The sequence below is a fragment of the Equus caballus genome, chromosome 25, assembly GCF_041296265.1.
Source record: "Equus caballus isolate H_3958 breed thoroughbred chromosome 25, TB-T2T, whole genome shotgun sequence".
In the NCBI taxonomy this organism is placed as follows: domain Eukaryota; kingdom Metazoa; phylum Chordata; class Mammalia; order Perissodactyla; family Equidae; genus Equus; species Equus caballus.
Genome location: NC_091708.1, coordinates 43,589,795 through 43,609,906, shown reverse-complemented (window position 1 = coordinate 43,609,906; position 20,112 = coordinate 43,589,795). Strand labels below are relative to the sequence as shown.

General features: G+C 54.7%; 1 protein-coding gene across 4 annotated transcripts; it reads right to left on the bottom strand.

Annotated features, from left to right (window-relative positions):
• Positions 1-257: 257 nt before the first annotated feature.
• GTF3C5 (general transcription factor IIIC subunit 5) lies at positions 258-19,303 on the bottom strand. Of its 4 annotated transcripts, none has more exons than XM_001499183.5 (11): positions 18,828-19,303; positions 16,382-16,601; positions 14,601-14,799; positions 8,521-8,716; positions 6,673-6,777; positions 5,306-5,420; positions 4,743-4,823; positions 4,431-4,528; positions 3,104-3,186; positions 2,254-2,396; positions 258-1,276 (listed from the first exon to the last, which is right to left on the bottom strand). In XM_001499183.5, the coding sequence occupies exons 1-11, from the start codon at positions 18,978-18,980 to the stop codon at positions 1,113-1,115; spliced, it is 1,557 nt and encodes a 518-aa protein (XP_001499233.3). In that variant the 5' UTR covers positions 18,981-19,303; the 3' UTR covers positions 258-1,112. The 4 variants fall into 4 exon arrangements, with proteins under 4 accessions (XP_001499233.3, XP_070107220.1, XP_023484991.1 ...); XM_070251119.1 differs by having other exon boundaries at positions 18,909-19,027; XM_023629223.2 differs by having other exon boundaries at positions 18,449-18,992.
• Between the last annotated feature and the right edge of the window lie 809 nt (positions 19,304-20,112).

The window sequence follows — 20,112 nt, the reverse complement described above, 5'->3', positions numbered from 1 at the left end:
GGTAATTTGGGGAGAAAATTTAATCCAAAAGTCGACACTGGGAGTTTTGAATCCTGGTCCATGGACCCATAAGGAAGTTCAAGGACAGACCATGGGGGCCTGGATGCCCCTGAAATTGGATGCATATATTTGTGGGTATGCATATTTTTCTGAAGAAAGATTCCATGGTCATCATTAGATGCTTGGAGCATCTATGACCTTCCAAAAAGTCTAGACTGGAAGTATCAAAGTTCTGAATTGATATAACTGACACAGTAGAAAACTAACTCAACTGATTTAATAGCAAAGAGAACTTAGGCAAATACTTTTTAAAAATGTTTTTCTGAGCTGGAGCACATTCTGTCAGGGCAAATGCACTTGTCGATGTCACATGAGGCAGACACTGCAAATCAGACAGACACGCACCCATCTGGGGCAGTAAGGGATAAACACAAGGCTGCAGGACCCTCCAGGACCAGGGCCCTGAGGTTACTTCAGTTGCCCTCACCCGACCTGCCTGGCGAGGGGCAGCAGGCCTGTTCTCAACTGTCCGGGCATCGCCCAGCATGAGGTCACTGAATGAATGACTGAAGGAACAAATGATGGTCTGGTGGGAGCCCAAGGCAAAGGAAACTCCCCTCTGGCTCCGACACCCTGACTAAGACACCAAGACTCCTTGGGAAAATGTACTTAATAAGAACAATTCCAGCTGGGCCTGGCCTTTGCCAGTCTACCCCAAATGGATGGGAAGACCGACCCAAGGACAGTCTTCCGCCATCTATAACCACAGACCAGGCTCCTCATGCTATCCCTGCCATCAGTCATGAGACCAAAGCCAAGACCAGCTCCTCCCCTAGCTGCACCATCTCCACCTCCAGCTTTGCTGGTCTCAGCCAGAGAGAGGTGCCGGGCATCGGCTCAGCCCGCTGGACACTGAGCTGGCTCACGGCTGCATGAAGCCAGGGCACAACCTTCGGGGATGTTCCCAGACATCCAGGGTCAGAGGGGCCTCCTAGGGCCGTTCTGGCTCCTGTGGGGAACACTGGGGAGCCCTGGCTTGTCCTGGCTCCCTCATCAGGCTGGACACCAGTCTTGTCTGGTCAGGCAGGCCCAGCCTTGGGTCTGGGGCTGCGTCACACATAGTCCAGAATCTCCGTCTCCATCTCGTTCTCACTCCCATCTGATGGCTTGAAGTCCTCTTCCTCCTCCTCTTCATCATCCTCCTCTTCATCTTCCCCAGACTCATACGTCAGCTGCTCTTTACCACTGTCAGCCTTGGTCGGGCTAGAGAAGAGAGCTGGGGCCAAGAAACAAGGTCATGTGTGTCCCAACGCAGGCCTCCTGGGTGGCCCCCAGACCAGCTTTTGCTGGCCTCAGCTAGAGAGAGGTGCCAGGGAGCCCAGCCCCCAGACCAGGCTCTCAGGCTCCTGGAGGCCTGTTTACAGTTACGGGGGTCTGGGCCCAAGCTTTGGAGAAGCTGCTTTGGGAAGTATGGATGCCTGGGGGGGCCTGGGTCTCCGCACTTCCCCAGAGGGACCTCGGGCCACTTCAGGGGTCCAATGGACTCCCTGCGAGTGTGCACAACATTTTGTGGGAGTGCTTTCTCTGGGGAGGGGGTCCACAGCCTCCATTAGGTTCTCTGAGGGGGCTGTGTCCCAAATGAGGCCAGAACCCTGCTCCCGTCAGCTCCGTGGGGCATGGCGGGTCCTGGGACTCCCTCTCCCCAAGCCTGGAGGAGCCCCCGAGAGGGGCCCGGTGCTTATCCTTTCCCAGCCTCACGGGACCGTAGCCCAGCAAGTGCTCACGCCCCTTCCTCACATGCCCAGTCGCCAGGGCTGCCTGGTCTGGGGGAAGGGCAGGCAGTGCAGGGTGAGAGGACCCAGGTTCCTGTTGTCCCTGCTCTCCCAGTGGAAGAAGACAGGCAGAACACACTCACATGTGGCTGGAAGATGTAGGATGGGGTGAGGCATAAAGTGGTGGCCCTGGATGGCAGCCCCAGCCCTGCTCCAGCCCCTCCGCTCTGGGCCTGTCTCCTGCCTTAGATCCCCAGGGCTGAGTGCCACTCCTCCCACCCGCGCAGCCTCAGCAGGCAGCCCGAGGGATGCTGGCTCCTGGGCCGAGCCCTGGCTCACAAGGCCTCCCTCTCACCAGCGACAGGGACAAGATGATCCCAGCTGGCAGCAATTCTTCATGAAATGGGTTCCTTGGGGACACTTCTGTCCCGAGTGGGGCCCAAGGCATCTGGGGCCTCCCTTCACCCTGAGGGGCTCTCACCAGGCCTCTTGGAGCGGATGGTTTGCCGGATCATCAGGGTCATAGCGTTCCTCAGTTCGTCGCTGGTCTTGGGGAGGCACCACCCATCCCTTTCTGTGCAGGAATCCTCAGCCCCGTCATTGCGGTGAATGATCTTCTGCAGCCTAGGAGTTTGGGATGTCAAGTTCCAGAGTGGGGTTCCTACTAATAGATGCCAGCAAGCGGTGTTGGCAAAGGTGAGGTTGGGCTCAGAAAAACGGCACTTGGAGGGACGACCAGCGGAATGAACATGGTAACGAAGAATGCCCGTGAAAGCTGTCCTCCCAGCTGGGGTCCTTAACCATGTGGCCCTGACCCCAAACTGCAAAAGCGTGGCGTGCCCGTGCCCACCCTGCCGGTAAGAGTTCACAGCTGTCTCCAGATTCCGAGCCGTGTGGATTGTGCTCCCGTCTCCTGCCACCCCAACACCCCTCCCTGTTTTTTAAACATCACCAAGAACAACCGGATTAAAGGTGTCTGGGATTCTGGTCGGCTCCAGGAAGATTAGGAACCATGTCATGAGCCCTTAGGTGGGCAACGGAGAAGGAGGGGCAAAGACTCAAGAGCAAGATGTGTCTCCGCCCAGCCCAGCACTGCAGCTGGGAGGCACAGCCCGTGTGGATGCTGGAGCTGCCCAGAGGGCTGTGCCAGCCCAGACACAGAGGAGTCTCCGGGCGGCCCTGGCCCCCTAGCCAGGCAAGTCTTCCCGCTGAGAGATTAAGGCTGACAGGAATTGGAAGAGGTACAGGAAACACTTTGGTCCCTGGACGGTTTCCCAGCACTGACCCAAGGCCACGGCCCCCCCTTGGCGTCTCGGCACCCATGTACGTACTCTTCCACACTCAGGTCGCATAACTGGTAGAACATCTGTCGGTACGGCGGCAAGGCCCCCTCCCGGAAGATGTAGACCGAGTCCTGGGGAGGGGGGAGAGTTGGAAGGTCAGCAGGAGCTCTCCCCTGGGGGCGGGCACTGTTGGAGACCCTCACACTGGGGCTTCCCAAGGGGCCTCTCCAGGGAGTCAGCTGTCCCCAGGACCTGGCAGGCCTGTCTCTTCTCCCTGGACCCAGGTGGGCAGACAGGCCAGAGGCTGGGGAGCAGATGCGGAGAAAACAAGCTCCGACTCCCCAGGAGGTTCCGGGAGGGCAGACGAAGCAGCCCTGCCCTCATGTGGCCCTGGCACCATGGGCTGCCTGCGCGGCAGGCCAGGCGCTCAAGGCATGCGGCACGCACCAGCCTGTGCCGCACTCTGCCTTCCCTGCCTTCCTACGGGGTCGGCCCGCCTCTTCCTCGCCAACTTCTGCTAACTGGTCATCTTCTGCGGCCCCGCACGCCATGCTGACATGAAGCTGGGTTTACTGAGTGTCTGTTTTCCCTTTACCGTCCCCGGGCACACGGTTCTAGAGGGGGGGATAACGCCCTAAAACAAGAGTCCTGGAGGAGGAAGTTCTTGGGCAATGATCCGCCCGCTGCCCCTCACCGAGAGGACACTGATGGCGCTGAAACACAGCCAAGTCCCTCACAGCACCTGCCTCTGCCCCTGCTCCTGCTGCATTTACACTCGGCCGCCCCCTACATGAGGCAGCCGAGCGGGGGACACACCCTGCCCGGCCTCCCTGCAATTGTGGAGCAGCTCACCGCAGCCCACATAAAGGCCTTTAGAAACTGCTGCCACTGTGGGGTGACTGCGTTAATGAAAGCGTGAGCCTGTGAGGAGAGGGTCCCAGCTCTCGTCCGTATGATACCCCTGCGCGGCCCACAGCTGGAGTCCAGATGGTCTGCTTGGCTCCGTACTCATGTACGTGCCTGATTCTGAACATCCCTGCAGCAGCCAGTGCCTCAGCAGGGCCAGGCTCACCAAGGGCACCACGCGCAGTTGTTGGTGTCAGTTTCCCTCTCTGAGACCTGCCCAGATGGTCCTCAATACCCACTGTGCCCCGAGTTCTCACTCTGTTTTCAGAGGCTGTCCTGGAAGGTGGGAGTTGTGTGAAGGCACTGGGTGGGCAGCGCTGCCTCAGTCAAAGCCCCTCCCGGTGTCACAGACAGTGGCCCTGACGGGGGACTATAAGTGGGGCCTGCACGAGGGGGTCCTCCTCTCCACTCTCCACTTCACTCAACCAGGCAGGCAGCTGCTCTCTCTGGGGGCTCAGGGGGCACCCACCTTCAGCTTGTACTTGTTGGAGGCCAGTTTCCGTGTGCCGGTGGTCCCCGATGGGCCCAGGCCCTGCTTTAGATCACGCATGGTGACGACCTGGCTGGCTATAAGGGGACAACAGCAGTGCTTTGGAATACAGGAGACGGGGTGAGGGGGTGTTCTCCCACCCCCTGCCCTCCTGCCTGCCCCACGCCCTCCCCAGGGAGCGCTGGCCCACACACCCTGGAGCGGCCCCCTCAGGAAGCTCCTCCCCATCCCTCTGTCCAGATACCCGTCTTCCGCAGCGTCATGTGATGGGCAGCATGCCGAGGCACTTACGCGTCTTTTTGATGGTGACGGGGAAGCTGTAGTTGTAGGTGCTGCGCTTGGCCTTGACAGGCATGTCACTGTGGGCATAACCTGCCGACGAGGGAGGGCGCATCAGGCAAAGGTGGGCACAGAGCCCTTCCTGGCAAACAGCGCTGCCTTTGCGCTACAGGCACACCTGGCTTCCCTGGGACCAGCTCCTGAGAAAGGGACTCCACGCCCCACACACTGGGGTGATGGGAGCCCCCACATCTGGCACGGCCCATGCAGGGACACATGCAGGTACTTTGTGTGTAGTGACAAACTGTAGGTGCAGGGACTGGCCACTGACTAGATGCCTGGCTGTACAAGAGGCCACAGATGACTGTGCAATAACCGAATGAATGAATGACTAGGGTTCAGTCCTTGAGGGTCAACGCTGGAGCCAGGGCCAGAGCTTGGACCCTCATTTCTATGCTGTTCTGCATCCAACAGACCTCACCAGGGAAAGGGTTTTTTATCCTCTCCATGTGGATACATTCTCATTACAAAAGAGAAAGCCAGAGAAAGAGAGAGAGAAGATTAGTAATCGTTACCGTATTTCATCCCACAGCGGATTCGGAAGTCAAGGACCTGATACATCTTGGCCTCCGGGTGTTTTCGGGGATCGTACCCATACCGAATCCACAAGCTCCTCCAGGGGCCTGTTATCTGGAGACAGAAAAGGCAGGAGTGCATAGTGGGGTCAAGGCCAATCCCAGCTCCCTCAGAGATGCAGGCCCAGGTGGCCTGCCTGGGGGGGCAGGGCAGAGGACACCCCGAGAGTTGGGGACATGGCTCTGTCCCCTTGGACAGGTCACTTGGCCTTTCCCAACCTTGGTCTTCCGTCAGATGCGGATGACATGAGCCCCTCTTCCCGTAGTCTGTGTGAAGATTAAATGAGATGATGCCCCTGAAGCCCTGACCATGGTGCCTGGCACACAGTAGGTGCTCAGTAAATGGTATTACTGTAAATATAATGCAGTACATGGTATTACTGTAAATATAATATAAAACGTGGTATCACTATAAATATAATACATGTTATTACTGTAAATATAATACATGTTATTAGTACTGTAAATATAATATAATGCATGTTATTACTGTAAATACAATGCAGTACATGGTATTACTGTCCCAACAAAGGGATGTTCTGGCCCTAAGCGGTACTCCTGAGGTCCTATGTCTAGAAAGCCAATGCTAAAAGACAGAGGCAGCTCTCCAAAGTCTGGGGTCCAAGCCACCTGTCATCACTGTCATGGTCACCTCTTATGCTGGCCTTCCCAGTGCTTCTTGCAGGAACACTTGACAGGTAGGATCCCTTCCTCCCAGCACCTTTGGGAACCTCAGTAATGACACCCTCATCTCCATCCCCTCCTGGACTGAGTCCAAAGTGGATCGGCCCCCCATGAACCCCACGCAACCCAGGTAAATGAGTCGAGGCCAGGAGCACCGTGGTTAGGGGTGGGGGCCCCACAGTCAGACAGGCTGGGGTCACCTGGTGGCTCTGCCACTCGCTGCTGTAGGACCTTGGCATGTCAAGTCACCTCTCTGAGCCTAGGCTCTTCCTCAGAGGCAAAAAGGGAATCCTGCCACCACCCCCCAGGGAGGAGAAAAGGATGATATGCACACAGCACTTAACCCAGCGCCTGGTCCTTAGAAACTTCTCAATACGAGGTCATGTTAAAATGCATAATCCCTTTACTTAATGTAATGGGATGTAATTACTCCTTAATCCTAAAGTCTTCCCAATATGGCCAAATGTGTTACTGAGGAGGTGCTGGGGAGAGCCTTTCTGGGGCTGTAACAAGCCGTCTTGGGGGTGCCAGGACAGGGCCGCCTGCTCTTGCTGTGGCTCTGAGGTCACAGGATCAGGATGACCCAGGTGGGAACCAAGGTGGGCAGCTGGGCAGACACTCACCATGTAATAGGCCATGAAGGGCAGCAAGACCTTGAGCTTATCAGGGTGGACGCTGATGTTGGCCTTGACGGCGTTGCGTGACCAGATGGGACGGATGTCAAACAGCTGGGGAGGTCAAGGCAGAGGCTGAGATGAGCGCGCAGCTTCCCTCCCACCTCCCCCAGACTCCCCAGCATGGCCTGACCCCCAGCAGACCCTTCTGGAAGAGAGCTGGTGGAGAGCAGGGGCTGCACACGCAAGGACCAGCCTCTAGGAACTGCTGTACGCACTCCCCCACTTCTCCCTCCCCTCGGAAGCATGGACCGCATGCCGAGCATGTGTCAAGTGCGGCTGTAAGGCCTGGGGGTCCTGATATGACCATGAGGGACACAGTCTCTGTCCTTCTGCAGCTCACAGGGCAGCGGGGTAGGCAGACGACCAAAGGGGCCAGAGCAGGGCCAAGAGGGGGACGTGCCAGAGCTCTGGGCCCCGAGCAGCCCCAACCGAGGGCGGTGCCTGAGTTGGAATCATGAAGGCCAAAGGGGAAGGACTGCAAAAGGCCGGTGTGGCTGGAGCGTGGAGGGCCAGGACGGAAGGGCCCTGAGCCAGGTTCAGGATTGGCTGTGTCCAGAGGACAGTGAGGAGCTGTGCGTAGTGGCCCCCCCATGTCCTCCCTTCCCCTATGACTGCTCGAAACACAACAAGGTGTCCACACAGTCTCTTTAAGAAACAACCCCCTGCAAATGCAAACTGGTGCAGCCACTATGGAAAACAGTATGGAGATTCCTCAAAAAGTTAAGAATAGAAATACCTTATGACCCAGCCATCCCACTACTGGGTATCTATCCTAAGAACCTGAAATCAGCAATTCCAAAAGTCTCATGCACCCCTATGTTCATCGCAGCATTATTCACAATAGCCAAGTCATGGAACCAACCTAAGTGCCCAGCAACCGATGATTGGATAAAGAAGATATGGTATATATATACAATGGAATACTACTCAGCCATAAAAAAGGACAAAGTTGTCCCATTCACAACAGCATGGATAGACCTTGAGGGTATTATGTTGAGTGAAATAAGCCAGACAGAGAAAGATGAACTCTGTATGACTCCACTCATAGGTGGTAGTTAACATATGGACAAAGAGAACTGATTGGTGGTTACCAGGGGAAAGGGGGGTGGGGGGAGGGCACTAGGGGTGAAGTGGTGCACCTACAACATGACTAATAATGATGCACAACTGTAATTTCACAAGGATGTTAACTATCATAACTTTAATAAAAAAAAAAAAGAAAAGAAACAACCCCCTGCAAAGAGAACAGTCAGTGTCAAGAAGGGAAGAGCCAGGCCTCAGTCAGCAGCAATGTGGCCTCACTGAGAACCTGCTGTCCATGCCTGTGGGGACACAAGGAACAGAGCCCCAGCCTGGGTCTTCCCAGAACCTGGAGGCCAGAGGTTAACGTGGAAGGCCACTTCCTCCCAAGGCACGTCCAACAAGACCAACTCTAACGAGAGGAAGCACCAGGCCTGGCACACAGTCGGGGCTCCGTCTGGTTTGTTGCAGCCACTGAATGGAGAAAGATTCCTGGATCCTGGAGCTCCACACTGAAGTTACATACGGACAATGCGCCAACTGTTTAGTACCCCGAAGGGACCTCTTAAGAATTCTAAGTATTTTCAATCTTGGGATGCAGGGCTTACATCGGCTTGGCTTTTAGATGTGATATCTGGAGGTGAAAAGTTCCCATGTGCTAACGACCCAGTTTAAAAAACAGTAAGTCCAGCCAACCACAAACAACGAGGACGGGCCCAGCTGGGTAAATAGGAGGTGCTCAGTGTAAAGGTGGCCCTGGAGGGGCGGTCTCACCTTCCTCAGCTCCTCCTCCACCTTCCGGTCCACGGGGTTGGTGCACACCTTCCTCCACGTCTGGACGGCAGCCTCCAGTGGCTGCACAGGCACTTCATCATCCTCGAAGTTGACAAAGATGGCGTTGTGGGGACGCCGGGCCCTGCTCAGGCCAATCAGGTTCTCACTTGAGATAGGGGGGTTGTTGTAGCCTTCCCTGGGGGCAGAAGAGCCGATGATGGCCAGAGCACCAAAGATGAGCCCAGGCGCGAGCCCAGGTGCAGGCCCGGCCAGACCAGGCAGGCGGCCAGCAGACCTGCAATGGGGCAGCCCGTGTTCACAGCTGTTCCCCGAGTCTGGGTGAGGGGAGGCCCTCAGGGCCGGCTGCTGAGGGCGAGGGCCTGTCTTCTCAGGCTGACGACTGGGGACGAGGGGCAGAGACAGCCAAAGACAGCTCAGAGAGGCCCTGGGGCTAGGAGCTCTGAGGCTGGGCAAGGCCAAAAGGTCCCCAAGGCTGGGGTGTGGGGAAGGGCTCCTGTCATCAGGCTGGTGGCCTCACGACTGTACTGAGTCATGCACAGCACTGTCCAGCCAGTGAAACACTGGAAAGCACTTAAATGCCCTGCAGACAGGAAGGGTGAGATCAGTTAGGGTGCAGCCACTAGAGCGCGATCGATCAGCTGTCAGACAACAGCCATGCTTACCGACCTCTGCAACTCACTGAAGTCACCCTCAGAACAATCATGCGAGGAAGGAACCATTTCCCCATGAATTAGCTGAGGGCACGGGGGTTAGAAACCTGCTGCGTCAGAGCTCATAATAAGAGCTGGGACTCAGACCCAGGGAGTCTGGCTGCAGAGGCCCCTCACCCGTTGTCCAGCCATCTCTGACAGCGGGAGTCTTTGACTCAGAAGCATCTCGATAATCCCTTGGTGAATGAAGGGCGCGTATTACTGAATGGCATCATCTTACAGCACAGAGCTTAAAGCAGGGGCTCTGAAGCCCCTGTGTTGGCACAGAACAGCTAGGTGAAGGATTCCAGAATGCCCAGCATGGTGGGATGTGTGAGGTGGGATGCCAGAGACGCCAAACTCAGACTCAAGTAGGGAGAGCAGTATAAAGAACCCCCTTAAGCCCGTCACCAGCTCCAACGACTGTCACGTGGCTAATTTCATTTCATCCCTACCCCACCCGGAACCCACTAAATTACTGTGAAGCATATTTTAAAGTATGTCCTGGATGTCACAGAATTTCATTCAGGTGATTACTACCTTTTAAATTTGTTTCCACTTTACCTTAATTTTCTCAATACAATCTGCTATTCATAAAGAACAATGATTTTTCACATTGGAAACAAAATTACAAAGAATCAAGACTGGGCCTTTTTTCACATGACTCCATTAGCAACCATTGGACAGCTGCCACTCTCTATCCTGTTTTCAAACACACGTCTCCGAAACCCTGGACGCCCCAAGAAGGAAAGTCGTGGTGGCTCACTTGGGCCCAGCAGCCTGTCTGCGAGTGCAGCAGCAGCAGGGAGCGGCCGCCGGCTCTGCCCCTCACTGCAGGGAAAGGGCCCCCCAACTTCCTCAAGGAGGAGGGATCCCGTCAGGCCAGCCTGTCCTCTGTCCACCCGGCTGTGGGAAGCTCAGCCTCCCTGGACTCAGGGAGGGGCCAGAGAAGCAGGGGCTGGCCTCCCCCCACAGCCCTCGTGTGCCCAGGAGTCTGGCCTCCCCCCACAGCCCTCATGTGCCCAGGGGGCCGGCCTCCCCCCGCAGTCCTTGTGTGCCCAGGGGGCCGGCCTCCCCCCGCAGTCCTTGTGTGCCCAGGGGGCCAGCCTCTCCCCACCCCCCCCCACCCCCGCACAGTCCTTGTGTGCCCAGGAGGCAGGTGGAGCAGATGAAGTGATAGCAGCCTGAGAGAGGAGGCAAGTGCTCTCCATATGCTGGAAAATCGATAAACCACATGGAGAGGAAAAAAGGGCCTGTGGGCCCCAGGACAGCCGGCCCTCCTCCCTTGTCCCCACCCCAGAGGCTGGGAACAGCTGCCTGCTGGTCCCAGAGGACAGAGAAGTGACTCAGACGCTACCATCCAGTGCCAGGGGCCAGCAGACCAGAGGGGGCTCTATTTTCTTCTTATATATATTTTTGTTTGTTTGTTCCTGACTATAAGAGTAAAATGCTTGTGGAGAAAAAATAATAAAAACATTTCAGAAATAAGAAATTTTAGAAATGATATTACCCCCTGCTTAAAACTCAGCAGTACTGAGTACCATACACACCCAGAAAACTATCATTCCTCTGGCAAGTGTTTTCAGCTGGGAGGGAATGTGAGCTGATTCTTTTTGTTAAACATTTGTATACAATGTATATATTAGTAACACATTTCTGTAATATTTGACTCCTTTCTAACAAGCACAATTTACTCTCAAAATCAGATAAAGGGGGCGGAGGCATTCGGTATTCAACAGGCTTGCAAGACTTCAACCAAAAGCAACCCCTGTGGCCCTTGTCTGGCTCCCTAGTCACTATCAAGACAACTGGGGAACCGGAACAGGACCGGGAGTGGGGTATTACGGAACGTTGTTAAATTGCTCCCTGTGATAGCAGCACTGCAGGTATGTTTAAAGAGCCAAGACCTTCCCTGTTAGAGACACACACTGACTTGTTCCTTGAGGATGTGCCGGGAAGCTGGGAGTGGGGGAACACAAAGCGAGCAGCTAGTCATTGAAGCTGGTGATGTAGGTGGGTGTCCATCAGACACTTCCCTCTAGTGTGGGCTACGTTTGGAACTTTCCACGACGTATTTCTTTAAAGGAAAACACCACTTCTTCTCCTCAGGACAAAAATCTAAGCCCCTCACCATAGTCTGGGAGACCCTCACCCCACCACTCTGCCTGGCTAACTCTGCTCCAGGGCACTGGTCTCTCGACCATTCCTTGCATACACCAATCCCCTGGTCTGGAATGTTCTCCCTGGATCCTGTCCAGCTCCATCATCACTTGGGTCAGTTTCAAACATCAGCTCCTCTGAGGGCCCTCCCTGGCACCTTAGCCCTCACCCTACTCACTGTCCATTATGACCTGCTCCTGTCTTATCTCCTTTCAGACAGGCATCTGGACAGCCGCCAGTCACTTGTGTTCTGTCCAGCTCCCTGACCCCTGGCCCGGCATGGAACCATCTGTCGCGTTCTCCACTGATGCCTGGCTCTGGGGAGGGCCCCAGGCCACGACAAGCACTGTTAGTACTTGTTGAAGGAAGTATTTAATAAGGAAAGAGAAAATTCCCATCCTCCCACCCTTCCAGAGATAACTTTTCTGGGCCCAATCTTCTGGATTTTTCTAGGCTTCTGTGATCACACCACAGTTTATTTTTATGCCGCAGAATCTACTCTCACACCTGCCTTTTCATAGAGCAAGGTACCCTGGACACGTGCCATGTCAGTCCACGGAGCCCACTCTCTTAAAGGCTACATGGCGCTCCCCACAGAGCAGGGCCGTAATTTAACTATCCACGTCCCTAATAATGGACTGATCGCTTATTTATTTTATCAGACTCTGCCAGGTACTCACTGTTCTAAGTATTTCAAATCTCTTCAGTCCTTCAGCCCTCCAAACAACGCAGGGAAGTGTGTACTGTTATCATCCCCTTCAGGGACACGGAGAGGCCGGGGCTCAGTCAGGGCTGCAGACCACGACGGGGTACCTGCCACCAGAATCCAGGGCTCTCCCACTGCACCAGCCTCCCTCAGTTTCTTGCTGCTGCCAACAATTAATCAGCAAACCCTCTTGTAAGTATGCCTTTGAGCTCTTGGGTGAGTCACTGTGGGATAAATTCCTACAGGTGGGATTGTTTGGCCAAGGGAAAGAATATTTAAAATCATGATAGACTTGGCCAGGGGCCGGCCCCGTGGCCAAGTGGTTAACTTCCTGCTGTTCTGCTTCAACGGTCCAGGGTTTCACCAGTTTGGATCCTGGGTGTGGATGTGGCACCGCTCATCAGGCCATGCTGAGGCGGCATCCCACATAGCACAACCAGAGGTGCTCACAACTAGAATATACAACTATGTACTGGGGGGCTTTGAGGAGAAGAAGAAGAAGAAAAGAAAGACTGGCAACAGATGTTAGCTCAGGTGCCAATGTTAGAGGGGAAAAACCAGATTATGCCAGATTGCTCTCCCAAAAAGTTGATGTCATTCATGGTGCCCCTTCAGTAGGGGAGCGTCTGTCTCTCCACCCCTCAAGGGACACACTTGGGGATAGGTCTTCAAGTCCAAAGGTGACACGCTGATTCACTCTCCATGGTGTGGGGACAACTCTGAGCAAGGCCTCCGGGAGGGGCACAGGGACCAGGGCTGGTTCCTGACACTCCTTCTCCGGGCCCCTCATCACCAGCTGCTCTGCCTCTAGAGGCACTGGGGCCACGGGTTTGAGCCACGCTGGCAGCCCCCGGCCAGCTGGAGGGGAGACGACCCACGGCTGCCTAGGTCAGCAGGCGCTAAAACTTGCTACAAGAAAGCTCTTGAACAAATGTCACCACCTAGGGGCCATTTTTCAAACTGTTTCCTTTTGCTTTTATCTGTTTTTCCTAATCTTGCCACCTGAAATCGTCATTCACAAATACCTGCTGAGTGCCTCTCACAGGCCAGGCTCTGTTTTAGGCACCAGCGTTACAACAGAGAACAAAAGAGGCCAACGACAATGGCGTTACAACAGAGAACAGAAGAGGCCAAGTCGCTACCTCCAGGCTTACGTTAAAATGGAAACATTTAAAAAATTTGTCTTTTTGAGTGTAATCTGAAAAGGTAAAGCACACAAGAATAAGGACAGTGCAACACTGAGCGACAAGCAAGTCCTAGGGGGTCAGACAGATGGGGGCTCCAGTGCTGCCCATGTGACCTGGGCAAGTCACTACCCCTGAGTCCCTGCTCCCCTTTTTGTAAAACGGGGGTGAGGGAAACAGTCGAATCATTCGAGGGTTAAGATGAAACGCATGTGCAGCGCTGCACCACATGACTGCTAAATGACCAGCCGTGGAGGTGGGGATGTCATTAATCTCAAGTTGAGTATTTTCAAGTTTGTTTTTTCATACTATTCAGTCTTAGCTTTTATACAAAGGAAATCCCATTCCTTCCTGTCGATGTGTGGCTGGTCTCCAATGTAATACCAACATTCAACATGCCCAGGCGTGCCTTGCCAGCAACCCTGGGGGTCTCGCACTGTGTCAACATTGTCTAAATGAAGGCATTCATTTATACAAACCCAGCACTCACATGTGGTCTCGTTAGGGATGTGCACACGGGAGGCGGGGTTCGGAGGAGACTATGACAAGGGTCCCTCTGACTTTTCCACCTCTCAGTGCAGGAGAAACCACCGCTGAGTCAAGAGACATGAGTGCTTGTGCTCAGGAGCTTGTGTTCTTGAGGGGAGACAGACCGAGACCAAGCACACAGCAGGCAAGATCCAGGCCAAGTCACAGCCACCCTGAGAACAGCCTCAGGATCTCGGGGGATGACTGATTTTGAGGTGAGTGTGGCAAAGGGAGGCGGGCAGAGGCAGGATGGACTGTAAAGATGGCCATGAATTCTCTGCCGGGATAGTGACAGTGAGGCAAAGACAGGGCAGAGGAGGTGGAAAAGTGCTGGGCTCAGGGTGGGATGTTTGCAGGTGGAATTTCTTAGGGAGTGTCATGACCAGTGACAGCAAGGTACAGAGGGTGTTGGTCAGGAATGACCAGGGGACTAAGTCAAAGCGGCCACTTCTCGACAGGAACCCCCCACGTCACACAGCCAAGCTGTCCGTCCTTTCAGGGCCCTCGGGAATGAAGCCAAGCTCGTGAGCACACAGACCACCGCCCACTAAGGGCTTTCTCTGTACTCAGCCCTGTGCTGAAAACTCTGTGGTTTTTTAATTTAATCCTAATACCTCTGTGGTGTCAGGACTATCCCATTTTCAAGACAGGGGGCTGGGGCTCAGAGAGGCCAATGGCAGGCCTGAGGCCTCCACTAGAGAGTGGGTGGCAGAGTCATGCCTCAGAGCCAGGCCCTCTGGCTGCAGGGCGCTGGCTCTGACCGTCGATGCTGCAGTGCGCAGGGGGCCTTACCGGTGCTGTGTCTCTGGTCGATAGAAGTAGTCTACTGGGGTGTCCAGCCTCGAGAAGATGGGTGGAGGGATGTAGAGCGGCAGCTCCTGGTGGAAGAAGCCCTCCTTCTCAGGCTTGAGCATGAGCACTTTGTCATACATCGACATGTGCCTGCCGCCCGCCTCTGTGTGCACGGCCAAGTACTGGAAGTCAGACATTCCTGGAAGAGACGAGACAGATGGCAGACACTGTAGCGAGGGACAGCTCTCCGCTACACCCGCCCAGGAACTGGCAGCTGCCATGTACTGACGCCCACACCTCCTTGGGGAGGTGCTGAGCAAGCCATGCAATGGAGGCTGCAGAGAATGGAGCAGGAGCAGAAACCACACCCTTCCGAGATGCTTCTGTGAACTCGGCTCAATGCACTCCAAGTCACTTGAATCAATATCATTTTGGGGAGACGGGGGGTTACATGATACGTGAGGAGAAGGTCTAGGTCAATGCTTCCCAAAATGTGATGTGCATGACTCACCTGGGGTCTTGCTAGATGCAGATTCTGAGATGTTGCATTTCTAACAAGCTCCCAGGGGAGCCAGATGCTGCTGGTCCAGGGACACACACTGAGTGATGAGGTGCTGGCTCAATTAGAGATGAAAAATGAATCACTTGGAAAGCCTTGTCCCAGAAAGGACAGCCCTCTCTGGTGAACGCCACATCTCGCCATAATGACTGACATTCAAAGTGCCCGGCCCATGGGGCCCAGGTTTGCTCCAGGTTCTTTTTACAATCTTCTTTTTACTTTCTAGTCCCCTCCTCTTTTCTCAATGTTTATTCTCTTCAGATTCTATCCGAGCACGGCAGCTGTAGCTACGGACGCTTGTTACTAACTTACCAAGCGCCTCTCGTGTGCCCCTTAATAGGCATCCTCTCCCGAATCTTCACGAGGGCCTCCACTGTACAGACAAGGAGACTGAAGCTGAGGGAAGCTGAGCTGCATGCCCAGAGAACTCACAGCTCGTCAGGCAGGCACAGCTACGATGTCTGTGTTCTTTCTTACTCCCTCTCCCCAGCCCCAGCCTTACCGCCTCCTCACTGGTGTTCTCTGTGGGTAGCACACTCAATTGAGGACCCCACAGGAGACATCCAGGAAGCTAAGAGTTCAAAGCAACAGGAGTCCCAGGGGCTGAGGTAATCTGAGAAGGCTTCAGAGGGGAGGCAAGACCAGGAGCAGTCAAGACCAAGAGAAGGTTCCAAAACACTAGGGGTCAAAAATTGGAGGCCTGCTGACCAGTTTTATTTGGCCCCACATAATGGCTTTAGACATTAGGTTTCTCATAGAACTCTAGCTTCCCTTAAGAATTCAGAAAATTCGGGCTGGCCCGGTGGTGCAGTGGTTAAGTGCACACGTTCTGCTTTGGCGGCCCAGGGTTCGCCGGTTCAGATCCCGGGTGCGGACATGGCACCGCTTGGCAAGCCATGCTGTGGTAGGCATCCCACATATAAAGTAGAGGAAGATGGGCACAGATGTTAGCTCAGGGCTAATCTTCCAAAAAAAAAAAAGAAAAAGAATGCAGAAAATTGAGCAACAATGAGCCCACAGTCTGTAGGGCGCTGTTGGCTGGAGGGAGGAGAGGCTGCCTCCTGGACGGGGCCTGTGCTCTGCGACTCCCCTCACCGCCTGGCCCTCACGCTTGGGCATATCTTGGCCCACTTCACTGTGCGGATGACCCAAGGCTCCTGCATGCAGCAGGGACACAGTTCCTGAAATATCCCAATGCAGTAAGAAGGCATTTTGCCGTTACCTTGAAATTTGTAAATGGTGGAGACAATGCCAAGGATCTCCAAGTCGAAGATGACCTCAGGGTGGGAATCGGGTGGTGGCGCCCCCTTTTGCCGCCTCGTCTTCCTCCGGACCCGGAGCAGCAGGCTGCTGGTACTGAAGCGGTTGGCACACACAGGGTGGCAGTAGGGGTCCTCGGGCCGGAAGTACAGCTCCAGCCTCTTGGTAGGGTCTGCATAGATCTGTGGCAAGGCCAAAGGAGACAGAGTGAGGCAGTGACCAGCAAGGCTGCTGGCAGAGAGCCGCTCCTCTCTCAACAAATGCCTGATGGTGACCACGGAAACCGGAGGAGGGCCAGGAGGGTCATGCTTCATTCTGAGCTCTTAATTCCCAAGACTCGCTTTTCAAACCCAGGTATCTTAGTTTTTAATCTAGTAGAGAAAATGAGAATAATCTCTTCCTTCTAAGGGGTTGTAAAGCTGGAGATAATAACTGCCAGTGAAATAAAAGCCATCATCTCTCAAGTGCGTTCAGTGCGGGGAATCTTACGACTCTTCTGGCAACACTTCAGGGAGGTGGTGTCACCCTGAGTTTACCGTGGGGGTAACTGAGGCTGGGGAGTTGAGTGACTTGTGTAGGGCTTCCTACTCCAGAGCTACCCATCCCACGGGGTCTTGGTATTCAGTCTCATATGCAAATGTTTCCAGGTCCAAGGGAGATTAAATCAATCAGTAATAACCCCTTTGGCCCTGACCAGTTGTTACTTATCCTTTCCAAGCCTTGTTCTTGCTCCTTAAAATGGAGATAATAACAGGACCTACTCCGAGGATTGCTACAATGATTAAACGAAGAGATGCAGAAAGCACTTAGCCCAGAGCCTAATTCATGGAGAACACTCACCATGTGTCAACTACATATGAATGCTTGCCCCAGCCGGGGTAAGAGGGATGCAGTAAGTGTCAGCTGTGTGCATAAGAAAGCACCAACAATGTGCACTGGGCCAACGGCATCTACTTGCCAGTCTGCTGGCTCCCCAACACCCGGGACAGGGCCTGGCCCTTAGGAGGTGCTCAGGAGACATCTAGGGAAAGAAGAAGGTTAAAAGGAGCCCCAACCCACAGGAGTCCCTTCTCCTGAAACACAGGTCCCCAAGACTGCTGGGCTGGGAATGGCCCCAGACGTGGGCCTAGCACAGAGGAGGTGCTCAGGAAACACGAATGGAATGAATGAAGGACTAGAATCTCTTCCCAAAGAGCTCACACTGTAGTTGGGTACAAACATCCCTGGGGCTGGCGAGAGAAAGAGTCCTGTCAATACCACAGTAAAGTGAATAAGTCAGGATAAAACAGCAAAACATGACCGGCCTCCACCGGCATCCTGGGCTTAACGACAGGCTCAAGGTTTTTCACTGTTTATAAAGGATGAAGAGGTGGCAATTAAGAGCTCAGACGTCAGAGGGGAGGGATGCATGAGTTCCAGTCCTCACTGTACCATGTTGACCCAACCTTTCTTACCTGTGTCTTTACCCCAAAAGTGGGAGTAATAATGGCACGTAACTCACTCGATTGTTGGGAGAGCTCAATCACGCTTTCGACAATCATGTCAAAAAATATTCAAAATATATTTTGGAAGCACGTACTGTTATGGATGTAAGGACTACACAAAGTCCTGCTCTCATGGAGTTTACAGTCTCAGAGCCAAGGGGCCAAGATAGCCAATAAACACGTTAAAACATAATTTCAGATTGGAATTAACAGGTTGAAAAGATAGTAATTGCTAGAAGCCGCTTTAGTTAGGGCAGTCAGAGAAGGCCTCTCGAAGGAGGAGACATTTCAAGATCAGGTGCATGTAAAGCACTTACACGGAGCCTGGCAAGGTTAAGGACTCACTCCAGCCCCCCATATGTCAAGTGATTTGAACAAGTTGCCTCGGTTTCCTTGTGAAATGCAGACAATGACAGTTCCTACCTGGCAGGGTTCTAATGAGGATCGAATGTAAGTAAAGCACCTAGAACAGTGCCTGATACAGAATAAGTTGTTAGCTATTACCACCTTTAACTCAGTAACCTAACGCTTCGTCCTCCTCTTACATAGGTCAAAGGCTCTTAATCTCCCCCGCGCCTCGGTTTCCTACTCCGTGACATGAGGGCGTGGCAGCCAAGCACATCCCGCGGGGCTGCAGGCGAGCTGCGTTCGTGGCCAGGATGCCGAGGCTGCGGCTCATCCGAGGATGGGATGGAAAGGACTCCCTCTCCTCGCTCAAAGTCTCCCCTATAGTCCTTTCCCCACGGTCCCCAGGGAAAGACGGTCCATTTCCGGCCATCTCGGAAGGAAAGCCCCGCCCACTGGCCGCCCCAGAGCCCGCCTCAAGCTCCGTTGCCAAGGAAACCACACTGCCCCGGGTGGTCCAGCCTCTCCGGCCGCAGTCCCGCGACTCGCTCTTCTCGCGTGGTCCCGGCGACTCCTCACCCGGGAGACGCCTTCCTCGCCGCCCAGGGTCGGCAGCATCTTGGACACGTCGCGCACCACGCCCGGGTACTCCACGCATACCATGCGCCGCTCGCGCCGCAGCTCTACGGGGATAGCGACCCCCGACCCCGCGTCGGCCGCCCCCGCTGCCATCCCTGCCCGTCTGGCCGGCCGCGGCGGTCCGTTCCTCTACGCGCTCCCTGGAGCCTCGTCTGAATGGTTCCGCGAAGGAACGTTCCGGGCTCCCTCACCGCTCGCGTCTCCTAAATCCCTAGGCTCAGGGAGACGCGAAGGCCTCTGGGAGCAAACGGCCGAGGGGAAGCCCCCAAGGCCTCGGAGAGAAGACCGCCTTAGCCTCAATTTTGTGTTTAAAACGAAGAGGGTTACGCCTCCCCGAGGGGCGGGGCAAGAGCCGGGCTCTCCCGCCAAACCGCGAGGGACCCGGAGGATTGTAAGACACCGCCCCACTCTCGACTTTAGCCAATGAGAACCCGAGGGCCGAGCCGTGATTTTAGCCAATAAAGAGTCAGGAGGACGCCAGGTTCCACCCCCCCCGGTAGGTTTCAGCCAATAAGGAATCAGGACTAGATGGGTCCCCGCCCCCTTGCTCGAATTCCACCCAATGACGGCTCGGGGGCGGGCCTGAGGCATACTTCCGGCTCGTTTGCTTTTACGGAAAGGCCCAGCAGTGAATTGATTTTCGGGCCGGGTCCGCCCACCGTTTTCCGGGAGCTCGGTCCTGACTCCTGAGGCCGCCCCAGGATGGGGTTATTAGCGGCGCGTGGAGGTCGCGGGGAGTGCGATCTGGACATGGCGAACGCGAGGGAATTGCGCTTTGAGTGCTCGCCTCCCCTCCACACACAGAAAACACCGAAGCGCCCTCCGCCTGGGAGCTGGGGGCAGAATGCGCGCGTCCGTCCCTCCGTTACCGAGCCAGGTTCGTTTTTGCCGATTGCCTGAAAAGCTAAACACCCACACGGCGAGACTGCAGCAGAGAGAGTGTTTAATCACATGACAGCCAAGTGAGGAAATCGGAGAATGAGTCTCAAATCCGCTTCCCTGAAAATGAGGACTCAGGGATATTTATGGGGTAGGAGGGCAAGGTGGTCTGAAATGTGGAGATAGATGATAGGAGGTGAGGAGCGGTGAGGTAATTGATGATCCCTGCAAGCTAATCACACTTCATGCCTCTTTGCAGGAGGCACATTCACAAAATGATGGTGTTCCCGGTGATCTAAGGGTGGAGTTTTTAGCCTCTTGAGTGAAAAGGTCACTTATTGGACAT